This window comes from Maylandia zebra, linkage group LG16 (assembly GCF_041146795.1).
Source record: "Maylandia zebra isolate NMK-2024a linkage group LG16, Mzebra_GT3a, whole genome shotgun sequence".
NCBI lineage: Eukaryota > Metazoa > Chordata > Actinopteri > Cichliformes > Cichlidae > Maylandia > Maylandia zebra.
This window is the reverse complement of record NC_135182.1, coordinates 2,153,602-2,171,331: the sequence shown is the minus strand read 5'-3', so window position 1 is coordinate 2,171,331 and position 17,730 is coordinate 2,153,602. Positions and strand designations below refer to the sequence as shown.

Sequence of the window (17,730 nt, the reverse complement as noted above, 5' to 3'; positions counted from 1 at the left end):
ATCGTTTCTTCTGCCAGAATCAGTATTGATGAGTCAAAAGGAGTCATCGTCATCCTTGAGTTCATCGGTGATGATGAAGAAAGAAATCCATACAATGGAGGAGTCGTCTGCCTTTTCTTCTACTTCCCAGCAGGCAGTGATGTCATCCATGACGGATTCCCGCTCCTTCAGCAGCATGGCAGCTGAAATGAAGTTTGAGACCATGTCCATGTCCAGCATGTCCTCCGTGTCATCTGAGGCATATGCCATGAGCTCCAGTAGCCTCATGGAGATGGCCTCCCACATGGAGGGATCACTTAGAGCTCTTGGTAAGATCATAAGACTCTTGGTAATCTGTAAAACTGTACTTAGCTTCCTTGCATCCACCAGCAACACAATTATCCTTCTTTTGAAATGAAACCTCATAAAGATGCTGAATTAAGCTCAATTAGCAAAACATGCTTTTTTGTCATAACATTTTTTTGTTTGTGTCTGTTGTGAAATTGTGTGCCTGCCTTACTCTAAATGAAAAAAAGGTTCTTGTTCTGTGCATATATCATGGGTTCCAGGTTCTGCTCCAAGGATTGAAGCTCTGCCAGAGGACATCAGCATTGAGCCTGGCAAAGTCCTGACAGTCGCCTGTGCCTTCTCTGGTGATGCCAGACACATTGAGTGGTCGCACGACGGCAAAAGGATTGAGTTGACTGCTGCCGGACGCTTCCATATTGAGACCACTGAGGACTTGACCACGCTCATTATCACTGGGGTGAAGAAGGAGGATGCTGGAAGCTACACCCTCAAACTGTCAAATGAGCTGGGATCTGATACAGCAACTGTTCACATTAGTATTCGATCGGTGTAAGGAAAAAAAAACAACTCTTCAAAACTTCCCCTTTTTCCTTTTCTCATGCGTTTTTATTTAATCAAGCAAAAGAATCTACTTGATAAAGATCTGGATTTCTGTTCTTGTAAATATGAACTATTTTTGTAACTATCTTGACATTAATTTTTGCCAAACTAGACTAAAGTCTAAAGGTGTTATAAAATGTACCATATTGGATAACTGTGACTTAGGATTTTTGATCCATTATTCTGTGACATGTACATAATGTATATAGCCGAATTTACCGGTTATGGGAAGTGTATGCATTGTTATTTATGACAATAATATTAACTAAAACAAAATGAAACTGTATATGGTTTAACAGGAGAAAGTTCCAACAGGAACGAATACTCTGTTAAACTAAGAAACTAAACTTTGTGCCTCAACGATAAGTTGAAGTCTTAAGATTGCCTCAACAGGTAGAGAGGCTCCCTGTTGATGTTAACTCAATCAGAGACAAAACTATGAATACACTGCTTTAGAGAGCAGTGCATTAGCATTGTGAAAGCAGTGTGAGATCCTGAATGCTGTTTGCATTTACCCTCATGTAAGCAGGATGACTGGACCTCGCACTCCGACTGATTCTGTCGTACTGCTATTTCACTGACGTGCTCAGAGTGCAAGCGGCCTGCACTCCCTGAGCACAAGTGTTTCTTTTATATTTTGTGCTCTGCATCTGGCAAACAACCACTGATGAGACTTTTCACTTGTACCACCAACCTGGCCAATCACTTTAAATAAGAGTCCCTCCTGTGCTTGTTTGCAGAAACAGAGCTGTCTCTCGGAGGTATGCAGTGTGTTTGTGTGCTAGTTTTTAGAAGTTCACCTGTCAGTCAAGGTGGGTGCGGCAAAGCAGATGTATGAAACCACCTACTGCTGCGTTCAACAACAAGTCCCACATGTCGCCCTGCAGTTTAAGGGTTTGATTGAAGTTTGAGTTGTAGTTTTGACTATTTTCGCACCCTCCTTGAGTCTTTCCTCCAGTTATTTCTTTAATAAAGCATGATTATCAGCACTACAGTATGTTTCTGCTGTGGTTATTCGTCACATTAAAACACATCGTTTAACACATTTAGGTTTCTATTTTCAGGAATTAACCTGTTATTCAGGGGCAAGTGTCTGAGTTATATGACATGTGGCTCAACAGCACACTGAGTAGGTGGCGAGGTAGGCTGCACACAATGTGAGAAACAGAAGTGACTCCATCTGTAATTGTGACTTTTTGCTCAGTTTATGTGAGGATTTTTCTAACCATGAGAGCCACAGAAAATTGGGATTGTGGGTAGAACAAAGAACACAAAGAATCTGATCACTTTATAGTGGTTAGGTGAAGGAATCAGCTGAGCTGGCACTCTCTGGTGAGTTCTGGTGGTAAAATATTGACCATTATGTGCTGTGACAACCATGGGTAAATCCAGAGGTTCGAGGGCAATTCTAAGCTGGTGAATTAGTTGTTTGTCCAGACAGTTTTGTTCAGGCCTCAAATTATCATGGCCTATGTTGACAGAACGTTGAATGTGGGGAAGTTTTGACCCTGCCTGCCAGTTTCCCCATCTTTAATTATTGGGATGCAGGCTGGTGGCTAACCACAATATACGCAAATATAATCAGTTCCTCTGATTTTAAGTTAGCTCTCCCCAACTGCTTTGGCTCTTCAGTGTTAGCAGCTGGGGGACTGTAAAAAAACAACAACAACAAAAAGATGAGAAGAATCAACCACTGGAAGCAGAAATGGGGCTATAACTGGAAGTTGGTCGGGACTTGTAGTGTCTTTCCCTATGTATTGGCCAAAATGGCCAAAGTTATAATTTCCTCCAAGCTTTTAGGTTCATCACAGGTTGCCATTTGATCTTTCATGGTATCATTTAAGGTATTTTAAAATGTTCTGCTCTTTAGTTTTAGTTTCCATATTCACTGAGTTACTAGTTCTGTCACTAGCTGGCTAACATAGACTAATGTAAGTCTATTAACTGCAACCACCAACCAGCCAGTCTAGAGAGTTCCACATTCTGTACTGGAACAAAGTTGTGTCTAAAAACTTTAAACACTTCTTAAATCCAGCTTCATAAGTGTTAAATCTATGACAGTTTTGTTTTACAGTGGGGCTCCATGGTGTAAATTAGCATTAATAGGTGTCTACTTTTCATATCTAATTTAAACTGTACCAAAGTGAAAGTGATCTCTCTTTTCATATCAAACAGTGTTCTGTCATAAAGCTTCCAGCCTGTGGAATGTGGATAAACCTCCACTCTTTTGATGAGAGAATGATGGGAGATTAGCTGGATAAGCTAACACTGGTTATGCTTTTAACTAATCAGTTAGGAGATGCACTTTATGTGGAAACAGGGCAAAACAGACATGCCTGTGTCATTATAACAGATAAGTTTTCTCCTGCAGTGTGGAAGAGTTTTCAATAACACCTTTGACACAGAAAGCATTGATGATGTAGAGGAATGTCAAATCCAATCTTTAAATAAATACATGTGGATCAGTTGCAGGCTCAACCACTACCACTTCTCTTTGAAATCTGACCAAATGTGCAAAGTTCAACCAGCTGTTTTGCTAATATATCATGTATTCATTTTTCATTAATATTTTTAATCCCCCTGTTGACAGTTAACCATGTCCCTTAGTCCTCACGACTTACCTATGATTTTTTTGCCTATATTTTAATACCCATCTGTCCACCCATCCACCTATTTTCTTAGGAGCAGAAGCACTTTTGTGATAAAAGATTAATCCTAATGTCCTAACAACCAAATGGAACCTCCCAACAAATATTTTAACACTGTACAATCATCGGGTGGCATTTTAAAAAAATTTCTAGTCCTAGAATTTTGAAAGCCGAACCAAAACTGTGACTATTAGGCCAACATACTGTTGAGGTAACTCTTCAGCATCTGTGAAGGTTCTCAGTCATCCAGGTCATTGTAGTCTGAGCTTGGAAAGAAAAGCATCTGGACTTCTTTAAGTTTCTTGAAGTTCCCCCGTCTAACATCACAATACAAGAAAAGAAGGCCGTTACATCCCTGAGCAAAGACTATAACATCACCATATCAACAAAAAGAAAGTTATCAGTTGCCTACAAGAACTTAAAAAGGATAAAGTCATTGACTGCTCAACATACCATCATCTATACGCTGTATTTTGTAAAATCTTCCAAAGATCCACAGTCCCACTCAGACCCATTGATAGCAGTATAAACTCAGCCACCTACAACATTTCCAAACACCTTGCCACCATCCTAGCGCCCCTTGTGGGGAACACTCCTCATTCTATCACCAACAAGGCCAAGAAAGGACATGCCATTGGAGGAAGTGGAAAGAATGGCTCTTGGCTCTTTCAAAGGGAGAGTACCCAGCTACTGGTACAGATATGTAGACGACACCTGGGTCAAAATCAAGACACAAGAAGTGGAATCCCTCACTGCTCACATCAATGCTGTGGATAAAAACAAAGTTCACCACGGAAGACACAAAGGATAACTGTTTGCTATTCCTGGACTGTGCTGTGCACATTGAGGAGAATGGAAACGTCAACACTGAAGTTTACCAGAAGCCCACACACATGGACCAGTACCACCTCTTTTACTCCCACCACCTTGCATCACTGGGCAGAAAATGTTCCCTCTAAGCCTGAAGGAAAAAAGAAGGAACACACACATGTAAAGGAAACGCTTATCTTAACGGTTATCTTAATTGGGCTTTCATCAAGTCAGCAAAGAGGCACAGAAAAGAAGATCAGACACCAGCGAGGGAGGAAAAGAAAGACAAACGCAACAACATTGTCATCCCCTATGTAGCCGGTGTTCAGAAAAACTCAGGAGAGTTTTCTCCAAGCACGACATCCCAGTTTACTTCAGACCCAGCAACACGCTCAGACACAACCTGGTTCATCCCAAAGACAAAACTCCAAAACACAAACTTAACAATGTGGTGTTTGCTGTACAGTGCAGCGAGGAATGCTCAGACCTCTACATTGGAGAGACCAAACAGCCACTTCACAAGCGCATGGCACAACACAGAAGAGCCACCTCCACAGGACAAGACTCAGCAGTCCATCTGCATCTTAAGGATAAAGGACACTCTTTCGAGGATGCCAATGTTCACATTTTGGACAGAGAGGACAGATGGTTTGAAAGAGGAGTGAAAGAAGCATCTATGTCCACTGTGGGCGACCATCTTTGAACAGAGGGCGGGGCTTATGACACCAACTGTCTGCCATCTATAATCCAGTTTTTAAATTTCTTTTGTACCAACAACCCCTTTTATAAGGCAACAACATAGAATGGTTAATTTTCGTGGACAACCAGCATGAATCCTCCACTACTCTGAGGATTACCCACAATTCTTTGCCCTTCTTAGTCAATGTAGGGTGACATTTGTGACAGTAGGTGGTGCTATTGTCCCATTTAGTGGGATTAACTTGAACCTTTTTAAACTATGTGTTGCGGGAATTGCTGTCTTGTGTGTGACTGGGTGCAGTAAGGAGTGTATGTAATGTGTGTGTGAGCATGCGCGTGAAGGAAACGCGGGGAGCGAAAGAGGGAAAAGAGAGTGAGAGAGTGTGTCATGGGTAGAGGGCGACCGGGAGCAGCGTTCTAACGGGCTACAGGCTATGCAGTGTGTTTCCGAACTGTGCAGTACTGTTATTAAAGCCTCATCTCTTCAGTACTCTCCGGTGCCTCGGCTGATTTCTGTCTGCCTCACTACTCCACAAAAGTGAAGGGAGTTAACCCCGAAGGAGGACAAACTTCGGCCCTGGAGGAAGCATCTCCCCTCGTGTCTCCCGACCACGGTCAGGGGAGTGACGGCGAGGAATGGTTAACACTGGCGACCACGAAGGGACCCTCTCACGTTGTTAAAGAAGTGGTGAGCACAGAGAAAAACCGACAGGCTAAAGCGGCTAACGATAAAGCCGAGTGACTGTAATTACAAGTGTATTAGCCCGCAGCTAAGCTAATTCGCGATGGCCGCTGCTCGCCATTCTCCCGAAAAGTACGGACTTGAGACCAATTACTCCAACCCGTTCATGTCGCTGACCAGTGTCTCCGAGGGTGCCGCGAGCATTAGGGAAGCTAACAGAGACAGAGCTGTGACTAAATGTGAATATATGAACCCATTCCTGTGTGCCGAAAGTTGTGCTAACACGCATGCTAATGGAGAGGGTGTATTCGCGCCGCCCGATGGTCCTGCCCAGCCGCAGTTTTCCCGCACTAATCCCTTCGTTGATGCTGAATGCCGCAGCTACGGCCGTGAGAGAAACACTGGCAGCAGCATGAACTATTATCCAGTCCCTACTCCCCAAATGAAAATCCACTTTCCAGACTCAAACCCATTTTCCTCCGCTCACATGGACAGTTTTGTACACAGCACACCGGCTCAATTTAACGCAATGTTAAATACACCCATGCAATGTATGCCTTCCAGTAGCCTTAATGAAGCCATAAGCTATGGGCAAACCACTGCACACCATAAACCCCCCTCGAAACCAGGCAAGACCCGCTGTGTGCCCCGTCAGCCCCCATCTGACAGTGAAGAGGACAGTGATCCTAGAGAGAGAGTCCCCACCCTACGTCCGGGCCAATATGACGGCACCACACCGTGGAAGGAATTTCTGCACAGGTTTGAGAGCTGCGCTGAAGCTAACTATTGGTCAGAAAAAACAATGACAACTCAGCTTAAATTCTGCCTAGTTGGAGCAGCAGGGGCCATTATCCACAGAAATCCCCGCTCATCCAAATGGGATTACCGCCGCCTGGTGGACGAACTGGAAACTGCATATGGCGCTTCTTCTGACCATGCAGCTGCTGTTGCTGTAGAACTGAGGCAGCGAGTGTGTAAACCTGGTGAGGCCCTGCATGTTTTCAGAGATGACATTTATGGGAAAGTGGCTGTTGCATATGGTAATAGAGCAAAGATTGAACAAGACTCTATAGCTGTTGAAGTTTTCACCAATGGGCTGGGTGATGCAGAAATAGTACAGAAGTTGCTAGAGAGGCACCCAGCCACACTCGCCTGTGCATACGAAATAGCCCACCGACACGAAACCACTAAAAGGGCTGCATCTTATGTAACCAGTGCCATGCAGCAAGGAGCCCGTAACGCAGCTGAACGCCGGCCCCGAGCTGCCGTCATCAGAGAAAAAGACAAAGATGAGACTGTTGCTGAGCATGAGCATGCACCTGCAGCTAGCCCCTCACATAATCGTTTTGTCCCACACACACCCTCGACAACACCGAACAATCACAGAAACTTTAAAAGGAGTGGGGTTCGCTGCCATAACTGTCAAGGTTGGGGCCATGTCCAAAAGCAGTGCCCTTCCCCTCACAAAACCACCAAGGCCTTAACACTGAACAGTAGCCCTTGGGACAGCCCAAAACCCACTGTACTCCACCTTAAGTGCCAAAGCCAAGAAATGAGTATCCCCATGCGCCTCTACGAAGTGGAGGTATGTGCTGTTTTGGACAGTGGAGCCCGGAGGAGCGTGCTGCCGCTGCCCTACTACAACTCCATCCACCCAGACGTGAGACCACCACTACAGCCCTCAGTTGTTGAGACCTTGCTTGGTGTGGGACCTGGGGACGTGCCGGTGTTGGTGAAGCCCAGATACCTGTCAATATCAACAATCGACTGGTGGATGTTGATTTCTTGGTGGCAGATATAGCAGGAAATGAGGTGCTGCTTGGGCATCCCTTCCTCACTCAAGCTGAAGCACGTCTTGATTTCGGCAAATGCCGCATCATCTTTTTCAGTGAAGAGGTGCTCTACTACCAAACCGAAGCCAGTACAAAGTCACACGCAGTGAGAATAGCTAGAACTGTGGTGGTGGAACCGGGGCAAGAGTATATGGTGAAAGGAAACGTGCATCCTGGTGCAGCAGCTCGAGGTGACATGATGCTTAGTCCCACCAAAGGTTTTGTTGAGAAGCACAAAGTACTTATCGCCAGAGTCCTAGTCAACGCACAGCCTTCTAAAGCTGTCCCACTTCGCCTTTTTAACCTTGGCAATAAAGCAGTAACAATTAAGGCGGGATCCATTGCCGGGCTCCTCCAGCCAGCTGAGGCCGTGGAACCCTCCATGGTCTCTCCAGCTGCAGACTCTCTGACCAGCCCTCCTGTGGTTCCTCTGCACCTGCAGGAGCTCTATGCCCAGAGCTCCACAGACCTCAATGACTATGAACAGCTCCAACTGAAACGCTTGCTTTGCACTTATGGACATGTGTTTTCTACAGGGCCTGCTGACCTGGGCCGAACCAGCCTGGTGCAGCATGACATCATAACCCGTCCTGGTGCCCCAGTCAAACAAAATCCGCGAAGAATGGCAGGGGAAAAGCAGCAAAATGCTGATCAGCAGATCTACAACAGTCTACAGAGCGGTCTCGCCCAACGCAGCTGCAGCAGCTGGGCCTTGCCCATCGTTATGGTGCGTAAGAAAGATGGGACATACCGTCTCTGCATTGACTACAGGGCTCTCAACGACCGCACCATAACAGACGCCTACCCGCTGCCCCGCATCCAGGACACGCTGGACACACTCTCAACTGCCAGATGGTTCAGCACATTAGACCTCGCATCTGGCTACTGGCAGGTTGAGCTGACGCCTAGAGCACGCAGGGCCGCCACTTTCTGCACTAAGACAGGCCTCTTTGAGTGGAACGTCATGCCATTTGGACTATGCAATGCCCCGGCAACGTTCCAGCGGCTGATGGACCGCGTCCTGGCTGGTATGCAGTGGGAGACCTGCCTGGTCTACTTAGACGACATCATCGTGCTGGCTAAGGACGTGTCGGGGATGCTGCAACGGCTTGGCCAGGTATTCTATAGACTTCAACAAGCTAACTTGAAACTGAAACCTGCCAAATGCTGCCTCTTTCGCCGCGAAGTTGCTTATCTTGGCCATGTGGTATCGGAGCATGGTGTGGCTACCGACCCCAGCAAAGTTCAAAAGGTTCAGATGTGGCCCACACCTACGTCCATCCAGGAGGTCAGACGCTTCATCGGCCTGGCCTCATATTACCGCCGGTTTGTGAAAGATTTTGCCTCTATAGCCGAACCCCTGCACAACCTGACCAAGAAGAATGCATATTTTCAGTGGCATGCTGAGCACCAAGCAGCTTTCGACAAGCTGAAGTGTCGACTCACCTCTGCCCCTGTTCTTGGCTATCCACTTGACCATGGAGAAATGACACTAGACACTGATGCCAGCGACACTGGCATCGGCGCGGTGCTGTCACAGGTGCAACAGGGCGTGGAACGTGTGCTGGGATATGGCAGTCGTAAGCTATCAAGAACTGAACAAAACTACTGCACCACACGACGTGAACTACTAGCCGTCGTGGATTTCACGTCCCATTTTTATGGGCAGAAGTCTGTGCCATCAGAAACTGAATTTGAATAAGTTAAATTTGAATTTGAATTGCTTAGATTGAATCTGAATTGTAACTTGAATAAATGCTTTTGAAAACTGAATTTGAATTAGTCTAATTTGAAATTGAATTTATGGTTTGAAAATGATCATCACTAAATTGAAATTGAATTTTATATTTTGAAAATGAATTGATTTGCTTTGAAACTGCATTTTATCCTTTAAAAATTCAGCTCTCGAATAATTTCGGTTTCACTTCTCACCATTCAATTTCAGTTCCAAAATTCAGTTTTTTGGAACTTACATCCGGTTCCGGTTCAAGCGCAGATTAATAGAACTACGTTTTACTAGCTGACCGAAATTGTTACCGACGGGAATCTACAGCGTCTTGAGCTGAATTAAGACTTCAGAAGTCATTCGTCATGTCGAATGACCAGCGGATAAACTCTCAGGTTGGTAATAAATGTATTACATGTATAAGAACAAGCGTCATGTTAACAAATGATAGCCGTAAGGTAACTTTTATGCTTATTGTAGCTGTTAGCTAAAAACGCTAATTTAGCATAGTTTGCCCTGGATTCAGCTTTGACAAATATGATCGACTGTTTCTAGTAGAATTCCTAAGTTGTCATCTTAGACCCTCTCAGAGTACCCCCTCTGTATGCTTGCAGAGACCCCTACAGTAGGGAAACATGCAAAACGGTGTCCAAACCTTTGTGTTTTAGCTTTATTTATGTCTTACACAGCATCCCAACTCTTTAGCTAACTTAATAACTTTAGCTAAAGTGAATAGTTAGTCTAATTCATTAGTGCAGCATTACTGGGTCACCTCTGTTTGAAGTGGTATAATGTGATATACAAATATCACTGAAACAGCAAACTTTGTAAATAAGCAAACAACACTTCTCATTCTCTAAACGTTTGGCCACAGCTGTAGATTACACTATCAGTACTTGTTCACTCTTGACAATAATTACATTTCTAAATTCTCTTTGTGCATTTACAGGTAAACAATATCTAATATTTTATCTAAATGACTGCTTTGTCTTTGAAAAGGGTGAAGAGCCTGAGGCCGGTGACAGTCCAGTTCTACTCTAAGTACATCCTTACAGTGGCTCACAGGACAAGGCCACATTCCTGTCCTGCCAGAAGAGAAGAGAAACTTCAGAGTCTTCATGCAGTTCAACCACACCTGTCATATTCCATATGACAGGGGTCTCAAACTCCAGTCCTCAAGGGTCAAAGTGTCATGCAACTTTTCCATGCCCTCGAGGACTGGAGTTTGAGACCCCTGCCGTATGGTGTTCATGCTGTTTTCCACCCCACAGTTACAGCATGTCTGACTGCCTGTTCAGCATATGCAAAAATATATGATGAGTGCATGTGATGACTAAGGCCTTCCATTACGGTGTTTGTCATCACATGTCACAGACATCTGGATGATCATTTGGAATAAACAAAACTAAAAACTTGTTACTTCATCTTTTATCTTTATTATTATTATTATTGTTCTTATTTTACATTTTTCATTGTTAGGCATTGGGTTTATTTGTACTAGTCCTTTCCAACTTCTTTCCCTCTTCCATGTTACTGTGTCAGCTTGTCAGCATCTATTTGGGTTTGGAAGTGGAACAGAAAGTAAGGAAATCCAAAGTGCCATTAAAACCAGGAGAGGTTCTTATATTTCAGAAGAAGGGATTAATTCAAAAGAAATGACCTCAATGCCATATTTTATTTAGGAACCCTAGAGAGCACTTTGCAAAATAACACATTCTTATAATTTCACCCTCAGATGAGCCAAGCTACGACTGTCAGGGAAGGTGATGTAGGTACAGAGCATATGAGAGTGGTTAAGTTAATGTCTCTTGTCTAGATGAAGGCACAAGAGGGATCAATGGCAAGGCGTAGAGATTCAGTATCTTCAGTCTTCAGTGGACACTCCATTTCTGGCACAAAACACCTGTAAAAGATGGTCGATTTAGGAGGTGACCCGACAACTTCAGCCTGTCAAACATAGTAATGGAGCAGTATGCTTTAAAAAAAAATCTAATTAAGCATGCACTCAGTACCCTAAGAATTATTATGGTAGTTAAACACTGATAGTTGTATATCATATTATATCACTTCAAACAGAGGTGACCCAGTAATGCTGCACTAATGAATTAGACTAACTATTCACTTTAGCTAAAGTTATTAAGTTAGCTAAAGAGTTGGGATGCTGTGTAAGACATAAATAAAGCTAAAACACAAAAGTTTGGACACCGTTTTGCATGTTTCCCTACTGTAGGGGTCTCTGCAAGCATACAGAGGGGGTACTCTGAGAGGGTCTAAGATGACAACTTAGGAATTCTACTAGAAACAGTCGATCATATTTGTTGTCAAAGCTGAATCCAGGGCAAACTATGCTAAATTAGCGTTTTTAGCTAACAGCTACAATAAGCATAAAAGTTACCTTACGGCTATCATTTGTTAACATGACGCTTGTTCTTATACATGTAATACATTTATTACCAACCTGAGAGTTTATCCGCTGGTCATTCGACATGACGAATGACTTCTGAAGTCTTAATTCAGCTCAAGACGCTGTAGATTCCCGTCAGTAACACTTTCGGTCAGCTAGTAAAACGTAGTTCTATTAATCTGCGCTTGAACCGGAACCGGATGTAAGTTCCAAAAAACTGAATTTTGGAACTGAAATTGAATTGTAGAACTGAAATTGAATGGTGAGAAGTGAAACCGAAATTATTCGAGAGCTGAATTTTTAAAGGATAAAATGCAGTTTCAAAGCAAATCAATTCATTTTCAAAATATAAAATTCAATTTCAATTTAGTGATGATCATTTTCAAACCATAAATTCAATTTCAAATTAGACTAATTCAAATTCAGTTTTCAAAAGCATTTATTCAAGTTACAATTCAGATTCAATCTAAGCAATTCAAATTCAAATTTAACTTATTCAAATTCAGTTTCTGATGGCACAGATTTCTGCCCATACATTTTCGCCAGTACCTCCTTGGACGGCCTTTCAAAGTGCGCACAGACCACAGCAGTCTACGGTGGCTAACAAAAATGAAAGAGCCAGAGGGACAATTAGCTCGATGGCTCGAGAAGCTTGCCGAGTACAACTTTGAGATCATCCACCGTCCAGGTCGAGTGCACACCAATGCTGATAGCCTCTCCAGAAGACCCTGTCGCCAGTCCTGTCCATGCAGAGTGCAGGACCCCCCCAAGCATCTCGGGGGGACCAGTCATCAGGCAGTTCAATGCGAGTTGGACTCTGACACCAGCTCCCTGTTGCTGAGTCCGGTGAGGGTGGAGGGACAACCGGCTACTACAGCGGTGTGTCTAGTGGGGGTAAGTCATAACACCACCACACCAGAAACAAAGACTTTAGACCAAACTGCTCTTACAAAGTCAGACATTTCATGTCAAAACACTCCTATCAACACAGACATCTCAGAACAGACAATTCACACTAGAACAGACATATCACACCAGAACATGTCCACTAATACACACACTGTAAAGCTGACCGAGAAAGTATATGTGGCTAAAACCCTTGATACTGAAGATTCATTCATTCATTCTTTATTTATTTGTCACATGTAGTTATAGCTAGTACAACATACAGTGAAATGTTTTTCCTGGCTAAAAAATACTCCCCCCGACTGTGAGAAACATACTAGAAAAACTTTTACCTAAACTAAGAGAAAGGAAAAAACTATAAAAAATATACATATTTACATAAGTACAAATGTATATAATATGATAAGATAAGATAAGATACTGCTTCTCTGTTTCATGGCTGGACCATGGGGAAGCTGAGCCAAGCCCAGGACGCTGATGCAGACATTGCACCCATACGCGCCTGGATGGAGGCCAGCAGTGAGCGCCCCCCATGGACTATCGTTTCACCATGCAGCCCAGCCACTAAGACATACTGGGCTCAATGGAAACGGCTCTACCTCAGAGATGGAGTTCTGGTCCGTCGCTTCTACTGCCTTGACGAGACCCAGTTCTATCCCCAAATCGTACTGCCACGCAAGCTACAACCAGAAGTGATGGGCCAGATGCATGAAGGGCCAGTGGGTGGACATTTTGGTGTCGAGCGGACTGTGGCCAGACTACGAACCCGATTCTATTGGTATCACATGAGGGAAGACGTCGCTCTTTGGTGCCGTACTTGTACCAGCTGTGCATCCAGGGCCCGACCCCAGAAGACACCGCAAGCTCCGATGGGAACTGTCCGGGTAGGAGCCCCAATGGAGCGCGTTGCGCTGAACATTATGGTACCACTGAATGAGACAGAGCGCAGAAACCGATATGTGCTTGTGATACAAGACTACTTTACAAAGTGGACTGAAGCCTTTCCTATCCCAGATGAACGGGCTGCAACCGTTGCCGAGGTCGTTGCATCTGAGTGGGTGTGCCGCTACGGGATACCTCAAGCACTACACAGTGACCAGGGACGCAATTTTGAATCTGATGTGTTCCAAGGGGTGTGCAGTTTGTTTGGCATAGATAAGACTCATACCACGCCATTCCAACCCCAGTCAGATGGCCAGGTTGAACGTTTCAATGCCACTCTCCAGAAGATCCTGGCCTCCACAGCAGAGCGTTGTCATTGGGACTGGGACCTGATGATCCCGTACGCTGTTATGGCCTACAGGGCGACCAAACACAGTGCTACAGGTTTCACCCCGAACTTCATGATGTTTGGCCGAGAACTGAGTGAGCCAGTGGACCTTGTCGCAGGTCTACCTCCTGATCCAGGCAACCAACCCTCAGTTCCAGAGTATGTGCAGCAAATGCGTGAGCGGCTGGAGCTGGCCCACCTCATCGCCAGGGAAGCCCTGGGTGAGTCAGTCAAGCGCGCAAAAAGGCAATATGACAAGAACTGTTGCCACACACAGTATAAGACTGGAGATCCTGTGTGGTATCTCATCAAAGGAACACGTCACGTCAAGAACAAGGTCAGAAAGTTCCTCCCATCGTATGAAGGACCATTCTTTGTCCTGGGACAATTGGATGACCTAGTTTATCGGATCCAGAAGAACCCAAGGTCTAAAGTGAAAGTTGTCCACCATGACCAGCTAAAGCATTATCGCTGCCGCGAGCCACTGGACAATACCTGGGTCCTTGATCAGGCTCATCAGTGGTCCCCTACAGAGGTCCCACCACCAGCTTTAGAAGATGACCCAGCAGACCGTGATCTGGGTCTGCACAGTCTGTTCTCTACTGCAACTGGCAATGGCCCCAGCTCCTCTCAGCCTTCTGTCTCAGTTGCAGCTGATCCCGCTCTGGTTGTGGTTGTCCCATCGTCCCCTTCCCATGTAGACCATGAGAATGGTGGGGGTGTGGTGGGTGAGCCAGACCACCCGGGCCAGCAGTTTCAGCGACCAACTCGTCGGCGCAGAGCTCCAGACCGGTATGGAGTGTGGATCACTTAACTTGGTTTACCTACCATGGACAGTTCCAAGTAGGACTGAAGATTCGGTTCAAGTTTAAATCGTTTCAGCCTCCTATACTGTTAGCTACAATGGTTTAAAAGAGTTATATTTTTTTCATTGTTCCAGTGTTTACATTTAAAAAAAAGTATCTGAAGGACCTACGGGGTTATCTACATGCACTTTGTATTGCATGTATCCATTTGTATTTGTGCCTTCCTAGATGCTAGGATAAGTTGGTTATTCCCGGTCGCCATGTAATAGTTACAATTGTGTAATTTCTTTTCTACTTAACAACACTTGAAATGCTTTATTTTGCACATGTATGTACACCTTACTTGAGCCAACCTCTTTGTCACTGAAGTGCACTCGTTGATACTATACCTCACCTTTTATGCGGTAATGGCTAACACTTTTATCTCCTGTGGGCTCCAAGTGGTAAAGGGGATTGTGTACCAGTTTTATGCATTACAATGCTGGAGTGGAATTATTGTTTAATTGCCATCCAGAGTGGGGGTAGTGTTGCGGGAATTGCTGTCTTGTGTGTGACTGGGTGCAGTAAGGAGTGTATGTAATGTGTGTGTGAGCATGCGCGTGAAGGAAACGCGGGGAGCGAAAGAGGCAAAAGAGAGTGAGAGAGTGTGTCATGGGTAGAGAGGGCGACCGGGAGCAGCGTTCTAACGGGCTACAGGCTATGCAGTGTGTTTCCGAAGTGTGCAGTACTGTTATTAAAGCCTCATCTCTTCAGTACTCTCCGGTGCCTCGGCTGATTTCTGTCTGCCTCACTACTCCACAAAAGTAAAGGGAGTTAACCCCGAAGGAGGACAAACTTCGGCCCTGGAGGAAGCATCTCCCCTCGTGTCTCCCGACCACGGTCAGGGGACTGACGGCGAGGAATGGTTAACATATGTTACACTTACAGTAACTCTTCAGATCTTTTTGTTAGACTTTCTAACAAGATAAAAAACAATTTTTTGTTAAGAAGTATTTTCTACTATCTCTTTATCAAGTATTTATCAAGTATTTATAAAAAAAAATCTTGACAGAAAATTGTTCTTTATGTCATAGAACTAAGTGACTTCAGACCTAACTAATTCAATCCCAGAGTGTATGATGCTGACATCTGGAACAGAGAAGTGATACTTAAGTGATACATAACACTCTGACGAGTTCACCCTGCAACAAATGAGTCAGAACTTAGATGTAGACTGCATGAACATAAATAGCTTAAAAGTGTTTCTTTTTTTCTTAAGAAACAGACTCTGTGCAATTGGCAAACACATAGTGTGAGTGTTTGTTTAGAACTATATAGTAACCAAACTAGAGATGGACCAGTCCGATATTACGTATCGGTATCGGTCCGATACTGACCTAAATTACTGGATCGGATATCGGAGAAAAATAAAAAATGTAATCCGATCCATTAAATATCACGAAAGCACCTCACAAAACTTGCAACACGCCGTAACTCACCTCAGAACGTTAGCACGTCGGAGCAGTATGCATCCCGTGATAGAGCGGCTGTGGCATGCGGGACCTGTCGGTGGTCTGGATAGCATTTGGAGCTTCGCTAGCAACCCGGCATTTCATCTCCGACAAAGTTTTCCCCGAGAGAAGTAAAGCAAGTGTGTAAGTCCATCTCTGAATGTTTGTAAAGCATTCCTGCGTTAAGCTTAACAAGCGACTGCCTCTTGCTCTCCGGCTGCTACTTCAATCATGAAACTGCTTAACGATCAGCTGATCGGCTTTTCTGTCGCGAGTCCGTGTCTCTGGTTTGTTTTTGGCCCACTTTGCACCAGAAAGAGGAAACCAGCGGCTGAACAACAGCAGCACGTTTAAGCTTGATCAGCTGTTGTTACAATTTATTTAATATTACTTTCTACTCGAGGATCTTTTTCTATGTAGCTGACGCTGGTAACTGTGCAGGGGCGGATCTAGCAAAGTTTAGCCAGGGGGGCCGATAGGGCATGAACAGGGAGAAGGGGGCACAAAGACATACTTTTCTTTCTTATTCTCATTTAAAATGTCGAGCTTTTAATAAATAATTATCCGAATCTTACACCCAAAGTTTTAATTTGATGTAAAATGAATAGAAGTCAATTACTGTATATAGTGACTATTAAGTCTAATATATATACCCTAGTAAGCTATAGTACTTTTTCCTTTGGGAAGGTACCATCTGTGCAGTCTGCAATTTTGTTGAAGAAAGATGTTGAATCTATTTAATATTTCTTGAAAAATAATTGATTTCTGTGCTTTTTTTTCACACTGCATCAAATTAAGGTTGATTACGTTGATTAAGCATCATGAGGTGGAGCGTGAGGGGTGGTTCCCTATTTTTTATTTATTTATTTTTGTTGTTGCTGGGAGTTGGAACCCTATTAGTTAGGTTGCTTAATATTTACGCTAAGTACTCTTTAAAATACCAGAATAGGGAGGATGGTGTAGGTTTAAGTTTATTAGATTGATCAGTATTGCTGAACTATGAAATATTTTTTTTGTATACAGGTATAACAGAATAGCTTTAGTGTAGTTGTTGTTTTAAACTTGAGTATGAACTTATACAAAATGCAGCAAGATATTTAAAAAAAAAACAGTTTTGTTGATTAAAAAACACTATATCGGATTCATATCGGTATCGGCAGATATCCAAATTCATGATATCGGTATCGGTATCGGCAGTGTTGGTCAAGTTACTTGAAAAAAGTAATCAGTAACTAATTACTGATTACTCCCCCCAAAAAGTAATCTCGTTACTTTACTGATTACTTATTTTCAAAAGTAATTAATTACTTAGTTACTTAGTTACTTAGTTACTTTTTAAAAACACGATTTACAACCTGAAGAGGTGATAAAGTGATAGATCTTTCAGCCCAATTCTACTTTTTCTACATAATCCATCATACAAAATGTAATCAAATGGAAAAGTCTCTTTTTTTAACTTGTTTTATCAGTTTTAATCTTTTAACTTTATGCATCAAGCAAAACATTTAATTATATGCAACATTCTCTGACTGGAATAAATTAGTTTAACATTTAAACCTATTTTCTACA

The 17,730-nt window shown here is 43.6% G+C and overlaps 1 protein-coding gene across 8 annotated transcripts in view; it reads left to right on the top strand.

Annotated features, from left to right (window-relative positions):
• ttn.2 (titin, tandem duplicate 2) overlaps positions 1-1,880 on the top strand; it is a 219,318-nt gene extending 217,438 nt beyond the window's left edge. For all 8 annotated transcript variants that reach the window (XM_076874633.1, XM_076874632.1, XM_076874631.1 and 5 more), the window contains 2 exons: positions 18-308; positions 549-1,880. In XM_076874633.1, the coding sequence (XP_076730748.1) occupies positions 18-308; positions 549-841 (584 nt within the window). In that variant the 3' untranslated portion in view covers positions 842-1,880. The remainder of the gene's footprint in view (positions 1-17; positions 309-548) is intronic.
• The last annotated feature ends 15,850 nt before the right edge of the window (positions 1,881-17,730 follow it).